The 24051-nt window shown below is 49.6% G+C and overlaps 1 protein-coding gene across 1 annotated transcript; it reads left to right on the top strand.

Annotated features, from left to right (window-relative positions):
• Positions 1–455: 455 nt before the first annotated feature.
• LOC145339282 (zinc finger protein ubi-d4-like) lies at positions 456–22130 on the top strand (the record flags this gene model as incomplete). The annotated part of the gene is made up of 7 exons (XM_080183696.1): positions 456–536; positions 9861–10021; positions 10851–10958; positions 11813–11976; positions 13635–13727; positions 14519–14603; positions 22089–22130. Coding segments are annotated over exons 1-7 (685 nt in total), but the record flags the coding sequence as incomplete, so codon positions are not given.
• Between the last annotated feature and the right edge of the window lie 1921 nt (positions 22131–24051).

The following is a 24051-nucleotide window of genomic DNA, read 5'->3' as shown; positions in this document are numbered from 1 at the left end:
GTCTGTACTGGGCTGTTCCATGTTCTATATATTGTCCAGTTCCTCAGTCCCATTGATAAAATCGAGATATTCTGGACAATTCCGCCCTTCACCGATTGGGGGCACGAAAGGCCCTCGGGCGCTCAGGACGGGATGCGCATGCTCACTGCTGTTCGGACCACGTGCTGGGCCTGGCGCTCAGGTAAGGTGGACCCGTGGCGCCGGCGCGGGCGCAGTGAGACGGTGAGCCGTGGTTGCGCAGGCGCAGTGAGTTAATGGGCGTTGGCCGAGAACTGCGCAGGCGCAGCGGGAGGGGACTGAGGAGGTGCAGGCGCAGTAAGAAGGCGAGGCGGCGACGGAGGTTCGCGCAGGCGCAGTGGAAGGATGAGAGCTGCGCAGACGCAGTGAGGGGATGGGCGACGACTGCGCCGCGCAGGCGCAGCCGGTATCCCGCGCGCTTTGGGCGCGCGCGTGCTCGGTGAGAGCGGCGGCCGCGCAGGCGCGGTGGCGGCGGGAGCGGGCAAGATGGCGGCGGTGATTCAAAACGTTGTGAAGAAGTAAGTTAGAGTCCGGCCGAGAGAGACAGAGAGGCTGAGGGAGGAGAGGGATAGAGGGAGAGAGAGATGGGGGGCAAAGACAGGGAGGAAGGAGAGGGGAGAGAGAAAGAGGGGGAGGGGAAAGAGAGAGAAAGGGAGAGGCTGAGGAAGGGAGAGGGAAGAGAGAGGGAGAGCGCCTGAGAGCGAGGCCGGGACACAGCGCGCGGGGAGCGAGAGTCCGGCCCAGAGACTGAGGGAGCGGCTGGAGAGAGAGAGGGACACTAACCCATCTCCCCCCACCCCACCATCTCTCCCCCCACCCCCCACATCTCTCTGTCCCCTACCCCCCTCCCCTCTACCCCCCACCCCCACATCTCTCCCCCTACTCCCCACCCCCACATCTCTCCCCACCCCCACATCTCTCCCCCTACCCCGCCACATCTCTCTATCCCCTACCCCCCCACTCCCCTCTCCCCCCTACCTTCTCCCCCCCCCCCCCCTTGCTGATACCCACAGGGTCTGTGTTGGGGGCCCCAGCTTTCTGAACTGTTTAGATCACGGCACTCAAAACCTCAAGCCCTAATTTGCTGAAGAGACAAAGCTTGGCAGCAACATAAGTAATGATGCGGAGGGGTAGGATCAGTAAGTTTGCGGGTGACGCACAGATTGGCCGGGTGGTTAACAGTGAGGTTGAGTGTCTTGGGTTACAGGAAGATATAGACAAGATGGTCAAATGGGTGGATAAGTGGCAGATGGAATTTAACCCTGAAAAGTGTGAGGTGATACGCTTTGGAGGGATAATCTGACAAGGAAAATTTCAGTGAACAGCATAGCACTTGGAAGTTCTGCGGAACAAAGGGATCTTGGTGTGTTTACACATAGATCTCTGAAGGCAGAAAGGTGGGTTAACAGGATGGTGAAAAAGGCATATGGCACATTGGCCTTTATCAATCGGGGTATAGATTATAAAAGCAGAGAAGTCATGATGGAGTTGTATAGAACTTTGGTGAGGCCACAGCTGGAGCACTGTGTGCAGTTCTGGTCACCACATTATAGGAAGGATGTGATTGCAGTGGAGGGGACGCAGAGGAGATTCACCAGGATGCTGCCTGTGATGGAACATTTAAGTTATGAAGAGAGGTTGGATAGGCTTGGGTTGTTTTCTCTGGAGCAGAGAAGACTGAGGGGCGACCTGATTGAGGCGCTCAAGATTATGAGAGACATAGAGTGGATAAGGAGCAGATGTTCCCCTTAGTTGAAGGGTCTGTTACGAGGGGATACAGGTTAAAAATGAGAAATGGGAAGTTTAGGGAGTGATGTAAGGAAAATCTTTTTTATCCAGAAGGTAGTGAGGATCTGGAATGCTGCCTGGGAGGGTGGTGGAAGCGGGATGCCATACATCCTTTAAAAAATACCTGGATAAGCCCTTGACACATCATAACATTTGGGGCTATGGGCTAAGTGCTGGTAGATGGGATTAGGTGGGAGTTCAGGAGTTTCTCACATACCAGTGCAGACTCGATGGTTGGAGGGCCTCTTCTGCACTGTATGATTCTGTGTTAGCTGGAAATGTAAAATTGCATGCCGTTGATAGATTGGTGAGAACTGTGGGAAATGAATCTCTTTTGGGAAGTGTGGATCATTCACTTTGGAGTTCTTAAATATCAATTAATAACCTAAGGGATAGGAGGAGGATGAGCAGCCCTTCGAGCCCTCTCAGACATTGAGTGAAATCATGGCAGATCTATTTAACACCATTTTCCTGCACTACCCTTTCTCGCGCTGCTGCCTCACAGCATCAGGGACCCGGGTTCAATTCCCGGCTTCAATCACTGTCTTTGTGGAGTCTGCATGTTCTCCCCATGTCTGCATCGGTTTCCTCCAACAGTCCAAAGATGTGCTGGTTCGGCCAATTGGCCATGGTGATAGGGCCTGGGTGGGATGCTCTGTCAGAGGTTCGGTGTGGGTTTGATGGGCCAAATGGCCTCCTCTTGCACTGACTCTATGATCCCTTTATGATTTTACTATCTAGAAATTATCGCTCTCTGTTCTGAACATACTCAATAATTCAGCTTCGAGCCACTCTGGGGGAGGGAATTTCAGTGATTTCCCCACCCAGAATCTCAGTCCAAAATGACCAGTGTTATAGTTCAGAAACTGCGGAATGTTTTATGAAGTTCACCTGGATCGTAAATTTTGAATTTGGCTAGGGTGAGCACGAAAGATTTCACTTCAGCTATGATTCCAATGATTCACTAGGGAGCTTTTACCAAACAAAGTTTATTTAAGAATACAGTTAACATGTATAGTAAGAACATTAGTAATATCTTTTACCAATTATAAACGAGGGAAATATAGTCATCATATAGCATCAACCTTAACAGCTAAACACTGTTCCAATGCAACAAATCCCAAAAGCAAAACCTTTGTCACCAGTTTAACCAGCAAAGACTAATGCTCACATGATACTGGAATTTAGCCCTTTAGTTGAATGCTGCAAAGGCACACACAGATGAGCTTAGAGTCAGAACAGCTTCAGTCCTTTGGTTGAAGAATTGAAACCCTGACTTTTCAGCCTTGCAACGTCTAGCAGCCCTCTGGATGTACCCAGAACTGTTTGAAGTCAGAACAGCTTCCCAGAACACCAGGGAGAGAGAGAGAGACTCGAGGCAAGCCAACTACCAACAGCAGATTTTCTATTCCAGGAAGGCTAGGAACCTTATTTCCAGCTAACCAGCAGCATTTCCAAAACCAGAGAGAGAGAGAAAAACACTGCATTCTAGCTTGATGTCCACTCCCTAGTGTCATAGAGGTTTACAGCATGGAAACAGGCCCTTTGGCCCAACTTGTCCGTGCTGCCCTTTTTTTTTTAAACCCCTAAACAAATCCCAATTGCCCGCATTTGGCCCATATCCCTCTGTACCCTTCATATCCATGTAACTATCTAAATGCTTTTTAAAATTGTACCCGCCTCTACTACTACCTCTGGCAGCTTGTTTCAGATGCTCACCACCCTCTGCGTGAAAAAATTGCCCCTCTGGACACTTCTGCATCTCTCCCCTCTCACCTTAAACCTGTGCCCTCTAGTTTTAAACTCCCCTACCTTTGGGAAAAGATATTGACTATCTAGCTGATCTGTGCCCCTCATTATTTTATAGACCTCTATAAGGTCACCCCTCAGCCTCCTACACTCCAGAGGAAAAAGTCCCAGTCTATTCAGTCTCTCAAGTCCTGGAAGCATCCTAGTAAACCTTTTCTGCACTCTTTCTAGTTTTAATAATATCCTTTCTATAATAGGGTGACCAGAACTGCACACAGTATTTCAAGTGTGGCCGTACCAATGTCTTGTACAACTTCAACATGATGCCCCATCTCCTGTATTCAGTGTTCTGACCGATGAAGCCAAGCATGCCGAAAGACTTCTTCACTCTGTCCACTTTTGACTCCACTTTCAAGGAGCTATGAACGTGTACCTCTAGATCTCTTTTTTTCCAATTTTATTATATTTAAGACTTTTTTTGTGAAAACGAGATTTTTTTAAACACAGCTTACAATTCAGTATATAATCTTGTAAACAAACGTACGCCTTGGCTTCAACTCCAAGCTTCACCATTTTTCCCCTAGATCTCTTTGTCCTGTAACTCTCCCCAGTGCCCTACCATTAACTGACTAAGTCCTGCCCTGCTTCAGTCTACCAAAATGCATCACCTCGCATTTATCTAAACTAAACTCCATCTGCCATTCATCAGCCCACTGGCCCAATTGATCAAGGTCCCGTTGCAATCTGAGATAACATTCTTCACTGTCCACCATGTCACCAATCTTGGTGTCATCTGTAAACTTACTAACCATGCCTCCTGCTAAACTAAACTGAAAAATGAACCTTCCTTGGAGAAGAACCGCTCAACTATGATTTGTCGATCAATCTTTCCCCCTCACAATGCAAGTTCATAAAAGATCCCAGAGTAAAAATAAACAAAACCTCATTTAAGCCATTGAAGTAGCAATAAAAGGATTCCTCCAGACAGCCCAGCAACAATGAGAAAAACAAAACTGAAAAGGTCTGCTAACAACTGCAGAGAACATGATTTAAAAAAAAACTCTTCTAGGTACATTAATGTCATACCTCCCCTCTTGAGGAAAAAATGAACCAACATTCAAAGATGGTTTTATTTTTCAAATCCTTCAGTTTCACATTGCTAATACTCTACAATAAATGTACATACCTTTTACAACATCAAGGCATGCAAACGTAATAATACAGTCCATTTCAATCCTTGTCCATCATCAAACACTCCTGTTTATCACATTCATGACAAAGCTTCGTCAATCTCATTTTCTCTTCCTGCCACATGTATAATTTTAAAATGGAATGTCTGCAATAATAAACTCCATCGAAACAGTCTGGCATTTTTAGTCTTGGATTTTTCCAGAATCATTAATAGATTATGATCAGTGTACACAACCATCTCAGATGAATTACTGGAAACATAAATGTTAAAATGTTGCATCACCAGCACCAAACTCAAGGTCTGTTTTTCAGTCATTGAATATTTCTCCCAGCGATCGTCCAAATTTTAGGAGAAATATCTAATAGGCCACTCGTTGAAATCTTGCAAGAGCTCGGCACCTACACCCACATCACTCATGGCTAGCCACCTTGAATAGTTTTGTGTGGTTTGCTGTAGCCAATACAGGAGCAGTGGTTAACACAGCCTTCAAATGCCTGTTGACACTCCACCATCCACTGAAATTTTGATTTGATTTTATTATTGTCACACGTATTGGAATACAGTGAAAATTATTGTTTCTTGCATGCTTTCCGGACAAAGCATAGCATTCATAGAGAGGGAAAAGAGAGGGTGCAGAATGCAGTGTTACAGTCACAGCTAGGGTGTGGAGAAAGATCAACTTCACGCAAGGTAGTACCATTCAAAACTCTGACAGCAGCAGGGAAGAAGCTGTTCTTGAGTCGGTTGGTACGTGACCTAAGACTTTTGTACCTTTTTCCCAAAGGAAGGTGGAAGAGAGAATGTTCAGGGTGTGTACGGTCCTTAATTATGCTGGCTGCTGTTCCCTGAGGCAGCGGGAAGTGTAGACAGAGTCAATGGGTGGGAGGCTGGTTTGTGTGATGGATTGGGCTAGAATCATGACCTTTTGTAGTTCCTTGTGGTCTTGGGCAGAGCAGGGGCCCATACCAAGCTGTGATACAACCAGAAAGAATGCTTTCTATGGTCCATCTGTAAAAGTTGGTGAGAGTCGTAGCTAACAGGTCTTCTGAGAAAGTAGAGGCGTTGTTGGGCTTTTTTAACTATAATGTTGGCATGGGGGGACTGGGACAGGTTGTTGGTGATCTGGACACCTAAAAAATTGAAGCTTTTGATCATTTCTACTTTGTGCCAGTTGATGTACACGGGCATGTTCTCCCCTACGCTTCCTGAAGTCGATAAATTTGCTCCATTTCTTCAGCAGGTCAGTCAGTGGAGCAACCACGCTGTTAAGATTCGACACAAATCTACAGTAAAAACCACTCAGGCCCAGAAATCTCAGTATTTACCTTTGTGTCGATGGTATAAGGAACTCCCCAATAACTTCCATTTTCACGTTCCATGGGGCCATCTGTCCAATGGTGTGGCTGAGGAACGTGACTTGGGCTTTTCCAAACTCACTCTTGGCCGGTTTTACCAACAAACCCGCCTCCTCAGGTCGATGGAGTAATTCTGCCAGATGCTTCAAGGGACCTTTCCATGCCTGGCTAAAACTCACCAGAAGGCCTTTGTAAACTGTGCAGTTGGGGATTCCTGAAATGGTCTTGTTGGTTAACTGTTGAAATGTGGCTGAGGTGTTTTTTTATTCCAAATGGCATAACTTTGAATTGGTGTAAACCGTTCGGTGACACCTCCTTTGCCCTTTCAGATGAAGGTACCTGCTGGTAACCTTTGAATAAATCCAGTTTGGAGGTATAGGTTGATTGTCCCACCTTCTCAATGCGGTCCTCCAGCCGGAGAACAGGATAAGATTCTGAGTTTCTAACTGCGGTAACTTTCCTGCAGTCCGCATTAGCGTGATACTTCTACTCAGTCTCCTTTTTGAGGTCACATATCACTTGATTCATCTACACCTTTTATAGATGATGAGCTGTCTTCGACAGTCCTGCAATTTGAACACCTCAGGAACATGTTCCAAAACAGTCAGTTTAATTTGCATCTGTCTCCGAACCTCTTCACTTTCCTCGTTCAGCAACTGGTTCCTTCTCCTCCAGTCGAGACTTTCGGCTGCTGTGTCTCAGACCGAGTAAGCATCAGCTTTTCCATCTGAACCTGTGCCAACTTGAAAAGGTCACCTTTGCAAGGATTTTGTTTAATTGGAACAGCATTTCCCACATCTACATAACATGTAACCATTCTAGCACTTCCCAACTTATTCCCACATATTTGTCCATGAGATATTACTGACTCTTTCAGCTCAGTTTGATTTTCCTCTGGAAGGTAACTCAGTAATTTCTTCCAGTTTTGAAAAATGTCCTCATTATAGAATCATAGAAATCCTACAATGCAGAAAGAAGCCATTTGGCCATCGAGTCTGCACCGACCACAATCCCCCAGGCCCTACCCCATATCTTACCCGCCAACCTACACATCTCAGGACGCTTAAGGGGCAATTTTAGCATGGCCAATCAACCTAACCCGCACATCTTTGGACTGTGGGAGTCCAAAACCGGAGCACCCGGAGAAATTATAATTTGAGAAATGTCAAATTCAGAGCCATTGGTTCTTCACACTTGAGTTATAACCACGAAAACTTTCTTCTTCTGCTTTCCTTCCCTATCAAAATACCTTTAAGGTGTATTCACATGACACAGTCTTGAGAGTTTTCCTCCTATCTGGCGTTCTTATCAAATAATTCACCTCGCTCAATTTCCATTCACAGCAGCCCCTTATTCTGTGTCACTTGGTTCTAGACCACCTCCACCCCACCAGCCAGGGGAAACAGTCTTCCTGCATCTACACTATTGAACCCTGTAAAAAATACTGTAAGTTTGAATGAGATCACCCCTTCAACTTGAAAGAATAAAGATCCAGTCTATTTAATCTTTCCTCGTAGAATAATCCCTGCAACCCAGGAATTTGCATGTGGCAAATATACCTTTCCTTGGATAAGGAGATCAAAACTCTACACAGTGCTCCAGGTATAGTCTCACCAAGGCCCTCTATCATTGCAATGAGACATCTTCACTGCTGCACTCAAATCCTCTTGCAATGAAGGCCACCATACCATTTATCTTAATTATAGAATCTCTACAGTGCAGAAGGAAGCCATCAAACAGCCATCTGCACCAACCAGAGTTCCACCCAGGCCCTGTTCCCGTAACCCCACATATTTACCTTGCTAATGCCTCCATCACTAGGGTCAATTTAGCATGACCAATCCCATCTAACCCATACATCTTTCGGACTGTGGGAGGAAACTGGAGCACCTCCCCCAGCAGACATGGGGAGAGCATGCAAGCTCTACTTGCTGGAATTTTGTGTGGTAAAGGAATGTATTTTTGTTGTAAACTATATATCCTTTAAAGGTCAACCACTAGGTAGAGCAAGACAGAGAATCTGGTGAACTGGGGCGGCGACAGTAATCTCTCCCTCAATGTCAACAAAATGAAGGAGATTGTCACCGACTTCATGGAAGTGTAAAGGAAAACATGCCCCTGTCTACATCAACAGGGATGAACTAGAAAGGGTCGAGAGCTTCAAGTTTTTAGGTGTCCAGATCACCAACAACCTGTTCTGGTCCCTGCACGCCGACACTAGTTAAGAAAGCCCCACCAACGCCTCTACTTTCTCAGAAGACTAAGGAACTTTGTCATGTCAGCTATGACTCTGACCATAGACAACCCTTACCCCACATCCCTTCATGGTTTCCTTTATTTAGATTTATGACCCCAGTTTTGGATTGAAATACATCTCTTTCAAACTTAATGTCAAATTCTGGCATATTATAGTCACTTTTCCTTTACAACAAGATTAATAATTAGCCCTATTTTGTTGCACAATTACTAAATCGAACAGCCTGTTCCCTTGTTGGTTGCTGAATCCTGGTAAGTATGAGATGATGCATTTTGGGAGGATTAACAAGGTAAAGTAGGATGCTAGGAAGTACAAAGGGTCAGAGGGACCTTGGTGCACATGTCCATGGGTCCCTGTAGGCAACAGGATAGGTAGATAAGTAAGCATATGTGACTCTTGGGCGGCACGGTGGCACAGTGGTTAGCGCTGCTGCCTCTCAGCTCCAGGGACCTGGGTTTGATTCCCAGCTTGGGTCATTGTCTGTGCGGAGTCTGCACGTTCTTCCCTGTGTCTGCGTGGGTTTTCTCTGGAAGTAAGGGTCTTGGTATCTACACTATCTCAATCCCTCATAATCTTGAACACCTCAATCAGGTCGCCCCTCAGTCTTTTCTGCTCCGGAGAAAACAACCCAAGCCTATCCAACCTCTCTTCATAACTCAAACGCTCCATCCCAGGCAGCGTCCTGGTGAATCTCCTCTGCACACCCTCCAGTGCAATCACATCCTTCCCATAACGTGGCGACCAGAACTGGCATGCTGGTTAGGGTGCATCGGCCGTGCTAAATTCTCTCTGTGTACCAGGACAGGCGCCGGAGTGTGGTGACTAGGGGATTTTCACAGTAACTTCATGGCAGTGTTAATGTAAGCCTTACTTGTGACATTAGTAAATAAACTTTAAACTTGCCTTTATTAGCTGAGGCAGAGAAAATAAGAGCAGGGAGGTTATGACGCAGCTGTATGATATACTTATTAGGCCACAGCTGGAGCACTGTGTGCAGTTCTGGTTGCCACATTATAGGAAGAATGTGATTGCACTGAAGCGGGTGCAGAGGATGCTGCCTGGGATGGAGCGTTTAAGTTATGAAGAGAGGTTGGATAGGCTTGGGTTGTTTTCTCTGGAGCAGAGAAGACTGAGGGGCAACCTGATTGTTGAAGATTATGAGGGACTGAGATAGTGTGGATACCGAGGCCTTTATTCAGTATTTTACACTGTGTTTGGTCCTGTTTCTGGCACTGTGTTTACAATCACTGCCTCGTCCTGTCACACTTCTGTTATCATTACCTTTGTTCCAATCTGGATCTGTTGTCCTGTTACTTCTCTCCAATCCTCACCACGTGCTTTAGCGGAGAGAGGGAAAACAAAGGGTTAATCAGAGTTTGATAATGGGGCTGCTTTTGCCGTGTGTCTGGGTTTGTGGGAATGATCTGCTCCGTGTGTGTGGTGGGGGGGGAATGGTCCTCCCCTCCCCATTACTGACCTGTGACTGTATTACCGCCGGCAGCATTGGGGAACAGTACTACAAGGATGCCATTGAGCAGTGCCACAACTACAATGCCAGGCTGTGCGCGGAGAGGAGTGTCAGACTGCCCTTCCTGGACTCCCAGACAGGGGTGGCACAGAGCAACTGTTACATCTGGATGGAGAAACGCCACCGAGGACCTGGTAAGGACAGGGTGGGTTGGGGGGGTGGTGGTGGCCTGAGGTTGCGAGGGTGGCTGGAGGATACTAGGATCATGAGGCCAAGAGGATCTATGGGGGCATGGAGATGGGTGGGGAGGGGTATTGGGGCGAGGCCAGTGGGATCCCAGGGAGGTGGGTTGGTGGGCTGCTGGGGAGGCGGGGCCAGAGGGGTGTGGGGGGAGGGCGGTTGGGGCGTGCCAGAGGTGCAGAGCCGGTGGGGTCCCAGTGGCTGGTTGGGTGCTGGTCTGACGCTGGATCCTGTGGGAATGAGTGTGTGAATTTGGGAGTCTGGATGGGTGTGGGGGAGGGTAGGTCATTGCTGTGTCTGGCTTGGGGCAGTCAGGGGAGGGGTAGTAAGAGAGGGCGCGTGGGTTGAATGTCAGGGGGTTGGCGAGCCGGTCGGAGTGAGGGTGAGAGTCTGGGTGTTGGGGGGGAGGTGGGGAGATGTGTAGGTGGGGTTGGAAGGGTGTGGTATGGGAAAGGGGGTGTGGGATGAGTGTCTGGGCCTTGGCCAGCTGCTCGGAGTGAGGGTGTGTGTAGAGGGTGTGGGGGAGTGTATGGCAGAGGGGGTGTGGGGTGAGTGTCTGGGGCTTGGCCAGCCGTTCGGAGTGAGGGTGTGTGTAGAGGGTGTGGGGGAGTGTATGGGAGAGGGGGTGTGGGGTGAGTGTCTGGGGCTTGGCCAGCTGCTCGGAGTGAGGGTGTGTGTAGAGGGTGTGGGGGAGTGTATGGGAGAGGGGGTGTGGGGGGAGTGTCTGGGGCTCGGAATGAAGGTTGCAGTGAAATGAAGAGGTTTACTCTCGCGCTTCCACAGGAATGGCCCCCGGACAGCTGTACACCTACCCTGCCCGTCGCTGGAGGAAGAAGAGGAGAGCCCACCCCCCTGAGGACCCCCACCTGAGCTTTGCAGCTCTGAAACCAGGTACTGACGATGACCAGTCTGCGCCTGGGCCGAGCATTCGGAGACAACTGTTGAATAATAGATCCCGGGATCCCAGTGTGCAACGAAGTGGGTCTGGCAGAGAGTCAGTGGTCGTGGGTGTGGGACATCTGTACTGCACATTAAACAATCCCTGAATGAGTGAACTCACCATAGTAACAAACACCAATCCATGCCGCTCTTCATAATAAACCTGCAGTTTCCCAGCTCACAGCCAGTACGTACTCCCACTGCAATGGCAATGCACCTAACCCCCACCCCACCCCACCCTGTCTTGGGAGTGTTTGAAATGGAGCTTTACTCTGTGTCTAACCCCATGCTGTCCCTGTCCTGGGAGTGTTTGATGGGGGGACAGTGTAGAGGGAGCTTTACTCTGTATCTAACCCCGTGCTGTACCTGTCCTGGGAGTGTTTGATGGGGGACAGTGTAGAGGGAGCTTTACTCTGTATCTAACCCCGTGCTGTACCTGTCCTGGGAGTGTTTGATGGGGGGACAGTGTAGAGGGAGCTTTACTCTGTACCTAACCCCGTGCTGTACCTGTCCTGGGAGTGTTTGATGGGGGACAGTGTAGAGGGAGCTTTACTCTGTACCTAACCCCGTGCTGTACCTGTCCTGGGAGTGTTTGATGGGGGGACAGTGTAGAGGGAACTTCACTCTGTATCTAACCCCGTGCTGTACCTGTCCTGGGAGTGTTTGATGGGGACAGTGTAGAGGGAGCTTTACTCTGTATCTAACCCCGTGCTGTACCTGTCCTAGGAGTGTTTGAGGGGGGACAGAGTAGAGGGAGATTTACTCTTGTGTCTAATCCTGTGAAATGTTTTCTGTTGAATGTACAGAGTTGGATTTGGGCTTGAAGAAGGACAGTCTTGTTCCTCCTGATGGCAGCAGTCTGGAAGCGTTGTTACGAGGGGAGGCAGTGGAGAAACAGCGAGGATTATCTGACCACAGAGACGACGACAGCCTTAATGATTACCCTGTGAACAACAGCCGTGCAAGGAAGGTGTGCTGATCTATTGCGGATGCACAGAAGGAATTGAGTTCTTGTCACAAGGACTTTACACAGAGCTGGCAGCAAGCCTGGTCACAGGGAGGTGGAAACTTGCCCTGAGGGTCGGAAACTGTCAGAATGTAATCAACACAGCCATTAGTTAGTGCACAGCACGATCCCACACGCAGCAGTGTCATCTGTTTCTAGCAACAGTGTGGCGTCCCTTCAGCACTGACCCTCCCACAGTGCGGCGCTCCCTCGGCACTGACCCTCCCACAGTGCGGCGCTCCCTCGGCACTGACCCTCCCACAGTGCGGCGCTCCCTCGGCACTGACCCTCCCACAGTGCGGCGCTCCCTCGGCACTGACCCTCCCACAGTGCGGCGCTCCCTCGGCACTGACCCTCCCACAGTGCGGCGCTCCCTCGGCACTGACCCTCCCACAGTGCGGTGCTCCCTCGGCACTGACCCTCCCACAGTGCGGCGCTCCCTCGGCACTGACCCTCCCACAGTGCGGCGCTCCCTCGGCACTGACCCTCCCACAGTGCGGCGCTCCCTCGGCACTGACCCTCCCACAGTGCGGCGCTCCCTCGGCACTGACCCTCCCACAGTGCGGCGCTCCCTCGGCACTGACCCTCCCACAGTGCGGCGCTCCCTCGGCACTGACCCTCCCACAGTGCGGCGCTCCCTCGGCACTGACCCTCCCACAGTGCGGCGCTCCCTCGGCACTGACCCTCCCACAGTGCGGCGCTCCCTCGGCACTGACCCTCCCACAGTGCGGCGCTCCCTCGGCACTGACCCTCCCACAGTGCGGCGCTCCCTCGGCACTGACCCTCCCACAGTGCGGCGCTCCCTCGGCACTGACCCTCCCACAGTGCGGCGCTCCCTCGGCACTGACCCTCCCACAGTGCGGCGCTCCCTCGGCACTGACCCTCCCACAGTGCGGCGCTCCCTCGGCACTGACCCTCCCACAGTGCGGCGCTCCCTCGGCACTGACCCTCCCACAGTGCGGCGCTCCCTCGGCACTGACCCTCCCACAGTGCGGCGCTCCCTCGGCACTGACCCTCCCACAGTGCGGCGCTCCCTCGGCACTGACCCTCCCACAGTGCGGCGCTCCCTCAGTACTGACTGAAGGTGAGGGAGGGATATTAAAGATGTGGGGGGTGAGGGGGGAGTGGGATTAGACTGGATGGTATGTCAAAGGGTGTGAGGAGTGAGGGGGAGAAGGGGTTTAGACTGGGTGGGATATTAAAGGGTGCGGGGATTGAGGGGAGAGTGGGGTTAGACTGGGTGGGATATTAAAGGGTGAGGGGGAGAGTGTTATTTGACTGGGTGGGACATTAAAGGGTGCGGGGTGTGAGGGGAGAGTGAGGTTAGACTGGATGGGTACTAAACGGTGAGGGTGTGAGGGCGAGAGTGGGGTTAGACTGGGTGGGATATTAAAGGGTGCGGGGAGAGTGTTATTAGACTGGGTGGGATATTAAAGGGTGCGGGGTGTGAGGGCGAGAGTTGGGTTAGACTGGGTGGGATATTAAAGGGTGTGGGGAGAGTAAGGTTAGACTGGGTGGGATATTTAAAGGTGCTGGGTGACTGACGGTGGGGTGGGGTCTCTGATTGTCTGTCAGACCATTCTCTGAGTGGGCAGTTTCTGATATTCCTGGTGTGTTTGCAGCGAATCCTGGATCCGGATGATTTCCTCGATGATCTGGATGATGAGGATTATGAGGAAGATCTGCCAAAACGTCGGAGTAAAGGTCGTGCTAAGGTATTGGCTTGTATCAGCGGTGCTATAAAGTGTGAGCGCGGGCACCCCTTCCGGAGGAAATCCGCCAGCCTCGCCCGGGCTGGCCTGCGTGTGACTCCAGAGCCTCAGCAATGTGGCCCCTACCAGTAAACGGCCCAGTAAGAGACGGGCTGGTTAGGGATGGATCATACCTCGCTTTCTAATCTGTTAGTGTGTGTGTGAGAAATAGGCCAATCTGCTCTTCAGAAGCTTCACGTGGTTAAATCAAAATAACTCTTGAGACTCTCTGTAAAAGCAACAAGTAACAGTTTATTTATCAATCTCACAGTGAGCAGGTTAATGAGACTATTAACAACCCAGTCAAACACTATTCTAATGGAATGCTGCTGGGAGAATTACAATTCACACTTAGTAACCACAAGAAGCAATTTCTTTTGAGTCGCTCTCAAAATATGACCAGGTTTTCCCTTCCAGAATCATTGGCTTCTCTGCTATTTTTACTATTCAGATGTGGCTTTGAGCTAAAAGCTATGAACTGTGGCAGAGAGAGAGCAGTTACTGATTCTGTGTCTGTGTCTCTGCCTGTGTCTCTGTCTCTGTCCTGCATCCACCTGTTCCTTTCCTTAAAAAAAACTCAAGAATATGGGGGAAAAAAAACTATCTGTTGACCAAACAATTGTACAAACACCAAGTTGGCAGTAGTTGCATGTTTTGTGACCCAGCTTTAGAAACAGGCGGGTTTTCTCGGGATGAAGCTGCGTGGTTAATTTTGACAGATGTACTGAGGGGAGGTTGTTTGTCTGTCCAATCAGGGGAAAGGAGTTGGGAGGAGCGCGAGGAAGAAAGCGATGGACGCTGCTGCCATAGAGGATCGAGAGAAACCCTATGCTTGTGACAGTAAGTACCCTGCCTTCCTCCCTTCCAGCAGCCTGACTGGCCAATCTGCCATTCATTTTCCTGCTTCCTTCAATCTGTATTGCTCCATTCCCCCATTATTCCCTCCCTTCCCCGCACATCTTGTGAACATAGCATTGAGGAAGGCTGCTCCTGTTCGCATGCACCTTCCAACGCTCCTGCAGGGAGTGGCTGGGATTGAGAAGCCCTGGATGGGAGTGGTGGCGTGGATCAGGTTTTCCCACCCTAAGTATTGAGAGGTGAACACGGCAATGTTAGTATTCATGTCGAGAAGGCTAGAATACAAGAGCAGGGATGTACTTGTGAGGCTGTATAAGGCTCTGGTCAGACCCCTTTTGGAGTATTGTGAACAGTTTTGGGCCCTATATCTAGGGAAGGATGTGCTGGCCTTGGAAAGGGTCCAGAGGAGGTTCACAAGAATGATCCCTGGAATGAAGAGCTTGTGGTATGAGGAATGGTTGAAGACTCTGGGTCTGTACTCATTGGAGTTTAGAAGGATGAGGGGGGAACCTTATTAAAACTTACAGGATACTGCGAGGCCTGGATAGAGTGGACGTGGAGAGGGTGTTTCCACTAGTAGGAAAAACTAGAACCAGAGAGCACAACCTCAGGCTAAAGGGACGATCCTTTAAAACAGAGATGAGGAGGAATTTCTGCAGCCAGAGAGTGGGGAATCTGTGGAACTCTTTGCCGCAGAAGGCTGTGGAGGCCGGGTTATTGAGTGTCTTTAAGACAGAGATAGATAGGTTCTTGATTAATAAGGGGATCAAGGGTTATGCAGATGAGAAAAATATCAGTGGGAAAACGTGATTGAATGGTGGAGTAGACTCGATGGGCTGAGTGGCCTCATTCTGCTCCTGTGTCTTAGGAGGAGCAGGTGTGGGCAGTTCAGCCCCTTGAGTCTGCTGCACCATTTAGCCTGATCATGGCTGATCTTAGCCTGGCCTCAACTCCATGTTGCAGCTTTATAGAACCTTAGTTAGGCTGCACTTGGAATATAGTGTTCAATTCTGGTTGCCATACTTCCAGAAGGATGTTGAGGCTTTCGAGAAGATACAGAAAAGATTTACCAGGATGTTGCCTGGTATGGAGGGCATTAGCTATGAGGAGAGGTTGGAGAAACTTGGTTTGTTCTCACTGGAGCGACGGAGGTTGAGGGGAGACCTGATAGAAGTCTACAAGATTATGAGAGGCAGGGACAGAGTGGATAGTCAGAAGCTTTTTCCCCAGGGTGGAAGAGTCAATTACTAGGGGGCGGAGGTTTAAGGTGCGAGGGGTAAGGTTTAAATGAGATGTACGAAGCAGATTTTTCCACACAGAGGGCGGTGGAAGCCTGGAACTTGCTGCTGGGGCAGGTAGCGGAAGTGGATACGATATTGAGTTTTAAGGGGCATCTGGACAAATTCATGAATAAGTTGGGAATAGAGGGATTTGGTCCCCGGAAGGGACGGCATGGTCAGTGCAGGGCCGAAGGGCCTGTTCCTGTTCTGTAATTTTCTTTGTTCTTTGTTTCCTGTTCCTGCCTTTAATCGTGCTTTTCCTCAGAAACGTATCTATTTCTCGAATCTGTTGATTGATTCTGTGTCCACTGCATTCTGGGGCAGAGAGCTCCACAGATTCACAACCCTCTGAGAGAAGTAGTTCCTCCCCATCTCAGTGTTGAAGCTGCCCCATCTCAACTTCTACCTGTGACCTCTTGTTCCAGATTGTCCCACAAGGGGAAGCATTTGGTCTACATTTACTTTATCAACCCCTTTTAGAATTTTATGTACCTTGATCAGGTCCCCTCTCATCTTTCTAAACTCCAGTGAGTACAAGCCCAAACTCTTTAACCGACTCTTTCATCCTGGAATCAATCTGGTGAACCTCCTCTGAACTGCCTCCAATGCCATCACATCCTTCCTCAAGTCAGGAGACCAAAACTGGACACACTACTCCAGATGTGGTCTCACCAACACCCTGTCCAATTGCAGCAACACTTCTTTATTTTTATATCCAGTCCCTTTCCAATAAATGCCCACACCCCCTTGGCCTTTTTTATTACATGCTGCACCTGCATACCGACTTCCAGTGACTCATGAACACAGGCACCCAGATCCCTCTGCCCAGAACACAGACACCCAGATCCCCCTGCCCAGAACACAGACACCCAGATCCCCCTGCCCAGAACACAGGCACCCAGATCCCCCTGCCCAGAACACAGGCACCCAGATCCCCCTGCCCAGAGCACAGGCACCCAGATCCCTCTGCCCGGAGCACAGACACCCAGATCCCTCTGCCCGGAGCACGGACACCCGGATCCCCCTGCCCGGAGCACGGACACCCGGATCCCCCTGCCCGGAGCACGGACACCCGGATCCCCCTGCCCAGAGCACGGACACCCGGATCCCCCTGCCCAGAGCACGGACACCCGGATCCCCCTGCCCAGAGCACGGACACCCGGATCCCCCTGCCCAGAGCACGGACACCCGGATCCCGCTGCCCAGAAGCATTTAAAATTAGCATTTAGGTCATTTGTTTGTTCTGTCAAAATGGACAACCTCACACTGATGCACACTGAACTCCATCTGCCAGATTCTGGCCCATTCTCCGAGCCTATCTATATCCGTGTGTAAAATCTTTATCTACTCTGCTTTCCCACCTATGTTAGCATCATCCGTAAATTTTGCTGATCCGTAAATGTTTGCTGATCATTGATATGGATTGTAAACGGTTGAGGTCCGGGGACTGACCCCTGTGGCATCCTGCTAGTTACATTTCACCAGCCAGAGAAGCACCCGTTTATCCCCACCCTCTGCTTCCTGAGGACAGCTTGTGAACATGAATGTTTAACAGCTGGAGCCAGTCAGACTCCCCCTAATGGGCTGTCAGTGTTACCAGATGTTAGGGGTGTGCAGTGGAAACTCCAGTGACAGCAGATCGATGGTTAATTCAGTGATTGGAACCAGCTGCGTGATTTGTACGGTGGGGTGGGAGGGCGCCTCAGTGCTTCAGGCCGCCAGGATTGAGATAACATGGACTACAGTTCACCATTACAGCACCAGAGCAATGTGGAGAGCGTCAGTTCATGTCCCAGTGTAGATGCTTCTCATTGAATCTCAATCCGTTTCTGAGAACCTTCAGCTGAGAGAGTGTCGCGTCATAAACATCGCTGAATAAACACATATTGTCTTGGACTCCCGGGTGGCACAGTGGTTAGCAGTGCTGCCTCACAGTGCCAGGGACCCAGGCTGGCACAGTAGTTAGCACTGCAGGCTCACAGTGCCAGGGACCAGGGGCAGCACGGTGGCACAGTGGGTTAGCACTGCTGCCTCACAGCGCCAGGGATCCGAGTCCGATTCTTACCTTGAGTCATTGTCTGTGTGGAGTTTGCACGTTCTCCCCATGTCTGTGTGGGTTTCCTCCGGGTGCTCCAGTTTCCTCCCACACTCCAAAGATGTTCAGGTTAGGTGGATTGGCCATGCCACATTGCCCCTTGGTGTCCAAAGGGGTGCAGGTAAGTTGGATTGGCCATGCTAAATTGCTCCTTACTGTCCAAATATGTGTAGGTTAGGTGGATTGGCCATGCTAAATTGCCCCTTAGTGTCCAAAGATGTGTAGGTTAGGTGGATTGGCCATGCTAAATTGCCCCTTAGTGTCCAAAGATGTGTAGGTTAGGTGGATTGGCCACACTAAATGTGTGGGACTACAGGGATAGGGCAGGGAGAGGGCCTGGGTAAAATAGTCTGTCAGAGAGTCAGTGCAATGGGCTGAATGGCCTCCTTCTGCACTGCAGTGACTCTATGAATAAGGCATTGGCTGAGCTTTGCTGAAACAGTCCGTGCTTTCTGTCAGTCTACCGCTGTATTACTGCCTCTGTGAGGTTAGCTTGCTCCTGAATAAATCTCTGTCTGCATGTGTTCTTTATTCCTTGCTGGTACAGAGAAGGGATTAATGAATCTCTGATGAGTTTCTTGTTACGCACTCCCGGGGTCGCTATTTATCACCAGTCCCTTAGTTACCCTGAGAGCATTCTCTCTCGACTCTGCTTTGACGCAGCTAAGTGCTTTGTGTGCAGTTTCCTCCGTGAAGCAGACACTGTGTGAGCCTGGCGGTCCAGGCCAGTTCAGGGCAAGGGGTTTCACTCCTCAGGGGGCATTAGTGAACCAGTTGTGCCTCTATGGCCATCCAGCAGTTTTTTCAAATCGCTTTGTAAAGCAGAACCTGAACATCACTTAAAAACTGCAACGGGTCACCGAGGCTTTTTATCTCGTGCTGAACGAGACAAACACAAGAATACCACATTTCAAAGGGAGTCATAGCTCATACTGTGCGTGGAAAGGATGCTGATTGGTTGGCATGTTGACCGTGGTCATGGCGTTGCCATGGAGATTAGGATGTATTTCCTCCCAATGCTTTTGTTTACCTTAACCGTGTTAATTCAGCAGGCAAAAGAAACATGTCCAGGCATTGCGTCAGTGATTTAAACTAAAAATGGTGGGGACAACAGCTCCCTGGTGCATTCTCCTTAGCAACATCTCGACCAATGAAGAGTCAGCTTGCTGGCCAATCTGCACCCTTTCCTCGTGCAATATAAACCGCCACTCCCTTTGCAGTTTGATATTCTTGAGCCTGTCCTCACAGAATCCTAGCGGTGCAGAAATGACCATTCGGCCCATCGAGACTGCACCAATAACAACCCCAATATGGCCCTCTCCCCGTAACCACACACATTTACCTTCTGACAGGAAGGGGCAATTTAGCATGGCCAATCCACCTAACCTGCACATCTTTGGACTGTGGGAGGAAACCCACGCAGACACAGGGAGAACATGCAGACTCCACACAGACAGTGACCCAAGCCGGGAATCAAACCCGGGTCCCCGGCGCTGCGAGGCAGCAGTGCTAACCCACTGTGCCACCGTGCCGTAATGTTGTTCCCAGGGGCCTTTAACTGAATCCCTGGCGTATTCTCGGGAGCTGCTCGTGAGCTCAGCCTGGGTGGTGGAGTTGGTGTACCAGGAATGTCATTTCCCCAAGACTGCATCTCCATCTATCTCAATGCCTGACACTAATTAAACCCCCAATTGGATGCTTCCACTTTAAGCCAAGATGCTCAAAGTCCAAAGATGTGCAGGTTAGGTGGATTGGCCATGGTAAATTGACCCTAGTGTCAGGGGACTAGTAGCGTAAATATGTAGGGATATGCGAATAGGGCCTGGGTGGGATTATGGTCGGTGCAGACTCGATGGGCCGAGTGGCCTCCTTCTGCAATGTAGCGATTCTATGATTTTTCTATGACTTAGATTCAGGATCTAATTCATCCTCCTTCACATTAAATAATGAGAAGTTGGCAGCAAATGAAGCTATTTTCACAACTGACCTGCAGTCAGAAATGAAGAATCTGAGAAACGGAGAGGGAGACGGGGAGGGGGAGACGGAGAGAGGGTCGGGGAGGGGGAGACAGAGAGGGATGGGGAGGGGGAGCTGGAGCAGGGGAGGGATGGGGGGGTAGAGAGAGAGAGAGACGGGGGGGGAGAAAGAAAGAGACAGGGTGGTATAGAGAGAGACAGGACGGTGGGGCGAGGCATAGAGGGACGGGGCAAGGCGGGGAGAGAGAGAGAGAGAGAGACGGGACAGGGTGGGGGAGAGAGGGAGAGGGAGCCTCCATGAATGATCACTGATTGATTTTCCGGATTGTCAAAGGAGTTTAGTACATAAAGGTATGGGAGCTTGTGTGTCTGTCTGTGTCGGTGGTGGGGTTGCGGTCACTGCGATCAGCTCGGGGTCAAAGCTGTTGTCCAGTGCCTCGAATCCCAGTGTCTAACCTCAGCAATGGGAATCAGCAAACCTCTGAATGGTTAATCTGCTCCGTCTGTCGGTAATCCTTACCCCCTCACTGGTCAGTTATAACAGACCGAGTACTGGAGGCTGTGACGGTTCAGTACCAGGACAGATATCTGTGTAAAACCCAGGGGAAACATTGAGAAGCTGCACAGTATTAGTTACAATAATGTGCGGAGGAGCAGCTTTCACAGCCTGTACAGCAAGGTGAAAACTTGGCTGCTAGGCTCAGGGTCTGGCACGACGAGGGGTGGGTCCTGGGGAGGTGGGACCCAGTGTCCTGGCTGGTCTCCCCAATAATGCCCCAATAGCATTGCTAACTGTCTGATGCTGTTTCTATTCAATGGCACATTGTCAATAGCAGCAAGACCCTGAACAATATCAGCACTGATAACCCAAATAATATAACAATTATATTCTGTATAGTGGGGGTAATATCGGTATTGATAACCCAGATAATATAACAATTATACTCTGTATATTGTGGATAATATCAGCTCTGATAGCCCAGATAATATAACAATTATACCCTGTGTAGTGGGGGTAATATTGGTATTGATAACCCAGATAATATAACAATTATATTCTGTATGTTGTGGGTAATATCGGTATTGATAACCCAGATAATATAACAAATATACTGTGTATAGTGGGGGTAATATCGGTATTGATAACCCAGATAATATAACAATTATACTCTGTATATTGTGGATAATATCAGCACTGATAGCCCAGATAATATAACAATTATACCCTGTATAGTGGGGGTAATATCGGTATTGATAACCTAGATAATATAACAATTATGCTCTGTATATTGGGGGTGATATTGGCATTGATAACCTGGATAATATAACAATTATACTCTGTGAGAGCATTGTTGCCCTGTATTACTCTGTACATGGTGATACTCAGACAATATTGACCCTTTGAAGTGTTATGGATGAAAGGGAATTGGTGATATCAGCCTGTGCTGTATCCGTGGTAACTAATACAAATTAATAACAATTGGTAGAATATCAACAATGAAATCTTGATCAGTGTGGACATTGTGTCTGTGACAGCACAGTAAAAAGTCTGACAACACCAGGTTTAAGTCCAACCGATTTATGTGATAGTACACTTCACTAGCTTTCGGGTTAGTCCCTTCGTCAGGTGAATGGAGAGTTCTGGCCTCAGACAGAGTATATTAGACAGACAGTTTACAGATTACTGATTAGAATGCAAATCTTTACACCTAACCTGCAGCCAGCATTGCCTTCACCTTGGAACCGATGTGAGAGCTGACCTGGGAGATATCGGTGAGAGTAGCCTCTGTTCGAGACTGTTTGCCCGAGACTGCGAAACGTACTTTAGCCTGTTAGCTAAACGGTGCCAGGTGCTGTGTCAGACTGACTGCCGCAGAGTTTGGGGCTGTGTGGGGTCTGGGGAGGGGAAGTTGGGGTGTTGATGTACTGACTGTCTGGGATCTCTCTCTGTCAGCATGTGTGAGCGTTGAGTGGTTCTGCATGATGTGCATGTACCTCCCTGCTGGCCCGCAGGTACCTGGAACTTCTCCTCTCAACCCACCCCTTTATTTAAATTTAAAATAAGCGGCAGCTGTTCTTTCCAATCTTTTCACTCTCTTTATCTTCTCTGTTGCAGATAGATGCAAACAAAAGCATAACTCCAAACCTTCTGAAAGAGGTATTCTGGAGCTTCTTCCTGTCCTTTTCCTCGTTCGTCTGTGTCTCCTCCTTCTGTCTGTGACTTTCCTGCCTTTTCTGTGTCTTGCTGGCGGGTCGGGGCGAGGGAATGGATGGGGAGGGATCGGGAGTGGAAATGGATGGGGGAATGTGAGGGAGGAGCAGGACGATTGAGGGTGGGAGGGGTGGGGGGTAAGGAGGGGGTGGGGGTGTTTCAGGGGGTTGGGGATGGTTGGGATTAATGGGTGTGTTTTGGGAATTGAGGAGTGCCAGTGTGTGCCTGTGCCGCTGTGCGCCCCGAGCTGCTATGCGCCTGGATCTCGGTCTAGTGAAACCCTTGCTGTTGTGTCCTGCCTGGTGTTCCTAAAGCTACTGACTGTTTTACCATTTCACTGTAACCCCAGGGAGCTGGGTATGTGATGTTCAGGTAACTGGGGCCCAGATTCATCCCTCCTCAATGCCTGACAGCAAGAAATCATCTGTATCCAACAAATCCAAATCCCTGAAGCCCAGCAATTGCCTCCTCTTTTGCTGCGTCTAAGGTGGAAGGGGTCACCTCTCAGTAATACACAGCGCTGTGTGCGCTAGTGCAGTAAGGTTTTGTACTGCTAATTCTGTAAATTTACCATGCCAATCCCCCTGTATCTACCCTGTCAATCCCCCTGTATCTACCCTGCCAATCCCCCTGTATCTACCCTGCCAATCCCCCGGGATTGGGTGTGCGGCTGTGAATGCGCACACTTGGGAGAGAATTGTTAGTCCGAATTATTGTCATTGTTAGTCCGAATTATTTTAATATCACATATTAAAAGTTGACAGGGCCCTCATTGTTCTGTTTTGGGTTTGCTATCTGAGAGCTATGTGTGGGGGTGTTGGGGCCACGATCTGTAATGTAATCTCCCCCTTGTTCTTCCTGATCGGGTTTGAGTCCCTGTACATATGATAGCTGAAGTTTCTCACCTCACTCGGTCTGTCCAATTCCCCCTATACCCCTTTGATGATGATTCACACAATACTACCCACCCCCCAACCCCACTCCCCTCGGCCCCTCTCCTATCCCTCCATCCCTTCTCCCCCAGCCCTCGCCCCTCTCCTCCTCCTCCTCCTCCTCCCCCCGGCCTGTCCCCGCACCGCGCGGCCCCTCTCCGTCACTGAATCCCCCCCCACCCAAATCAACATCCTGGGGTGACCATCACTGAGTCCCCCCACTGTTAACATCATGGGGTTACCATCACTGAATCCTCCGACTATCAACATCCTGGGCGTTACCATCTCTAACTCCCCCCACTATCAACATCCTGGGGGTTACCATCACTAAATCCCCCCACTATCAACATCCTGGGAGTTAACATCACTGAATCCCCCCAACAATCAACACCCTGGGACTTACTATCACTGACTCCCCTGCTATCGTAAGAAGTCTCACAACACCAAGTTAATGCCCAACAGGTTTATTTGGTACACAAGTTTTGGAGTGTCCCTCCTTCTTAAGGTGAGTGGGATTTCTGTTCACAAACAGAGCATATATAAACACAAACTCAATTTACAAAATAATGGATGGAATGCGAGTCTTTACAGGTAATCAAGTCTTAAGGATACAGACAATGTGAGTGAAGAGAGGGTTAAGCACAGGTTAAAGAGATGTGTATTGTCTCTGGACGGGACAATTAGTGAGATTTTGCAAACCCAGACAAGTCATGGGGATTACAGACAGTGTGACGTGAACCCAAGATCCCAGTTGAGGCCGTCCTCGTGTGTGGAACTTGGCTATCAGTCTCTGCTCAGTGACTCTGTGCTGTCGTGTGTCGCGAAGGCTGCCTTGCAGAACGCTTACCCGAAGATCAGAGGCCAAATGCTCGTGACCGCTGAAGTGTTCCCCAGCAGGAGGAGAACACTCTTGCCTGGTGATTGTCGAACAGTGT

This window comes from Carcharhinus amblyrhynchos, unplaced genomic scaffold (assembly GCF_965287045.1).
Source record: "Carcharhinus amblyrhynchos unplaced genomic scaffold, sCarAmb.v2.hapA scaffold_381, whole genome shotgun sequence".
Classification (NCBI taxonomy): domain Eukaryota; kingdom Metazoa; phylum Chordata; class Chondrichthyes; order Carcharhiniformes; family Carcharhinidae; genus Carcharhinus; species Carcharhinus amblyrhynchos.
This window is presented reverse-complemented; position numbering and strand designations above follow the sequence as displayed.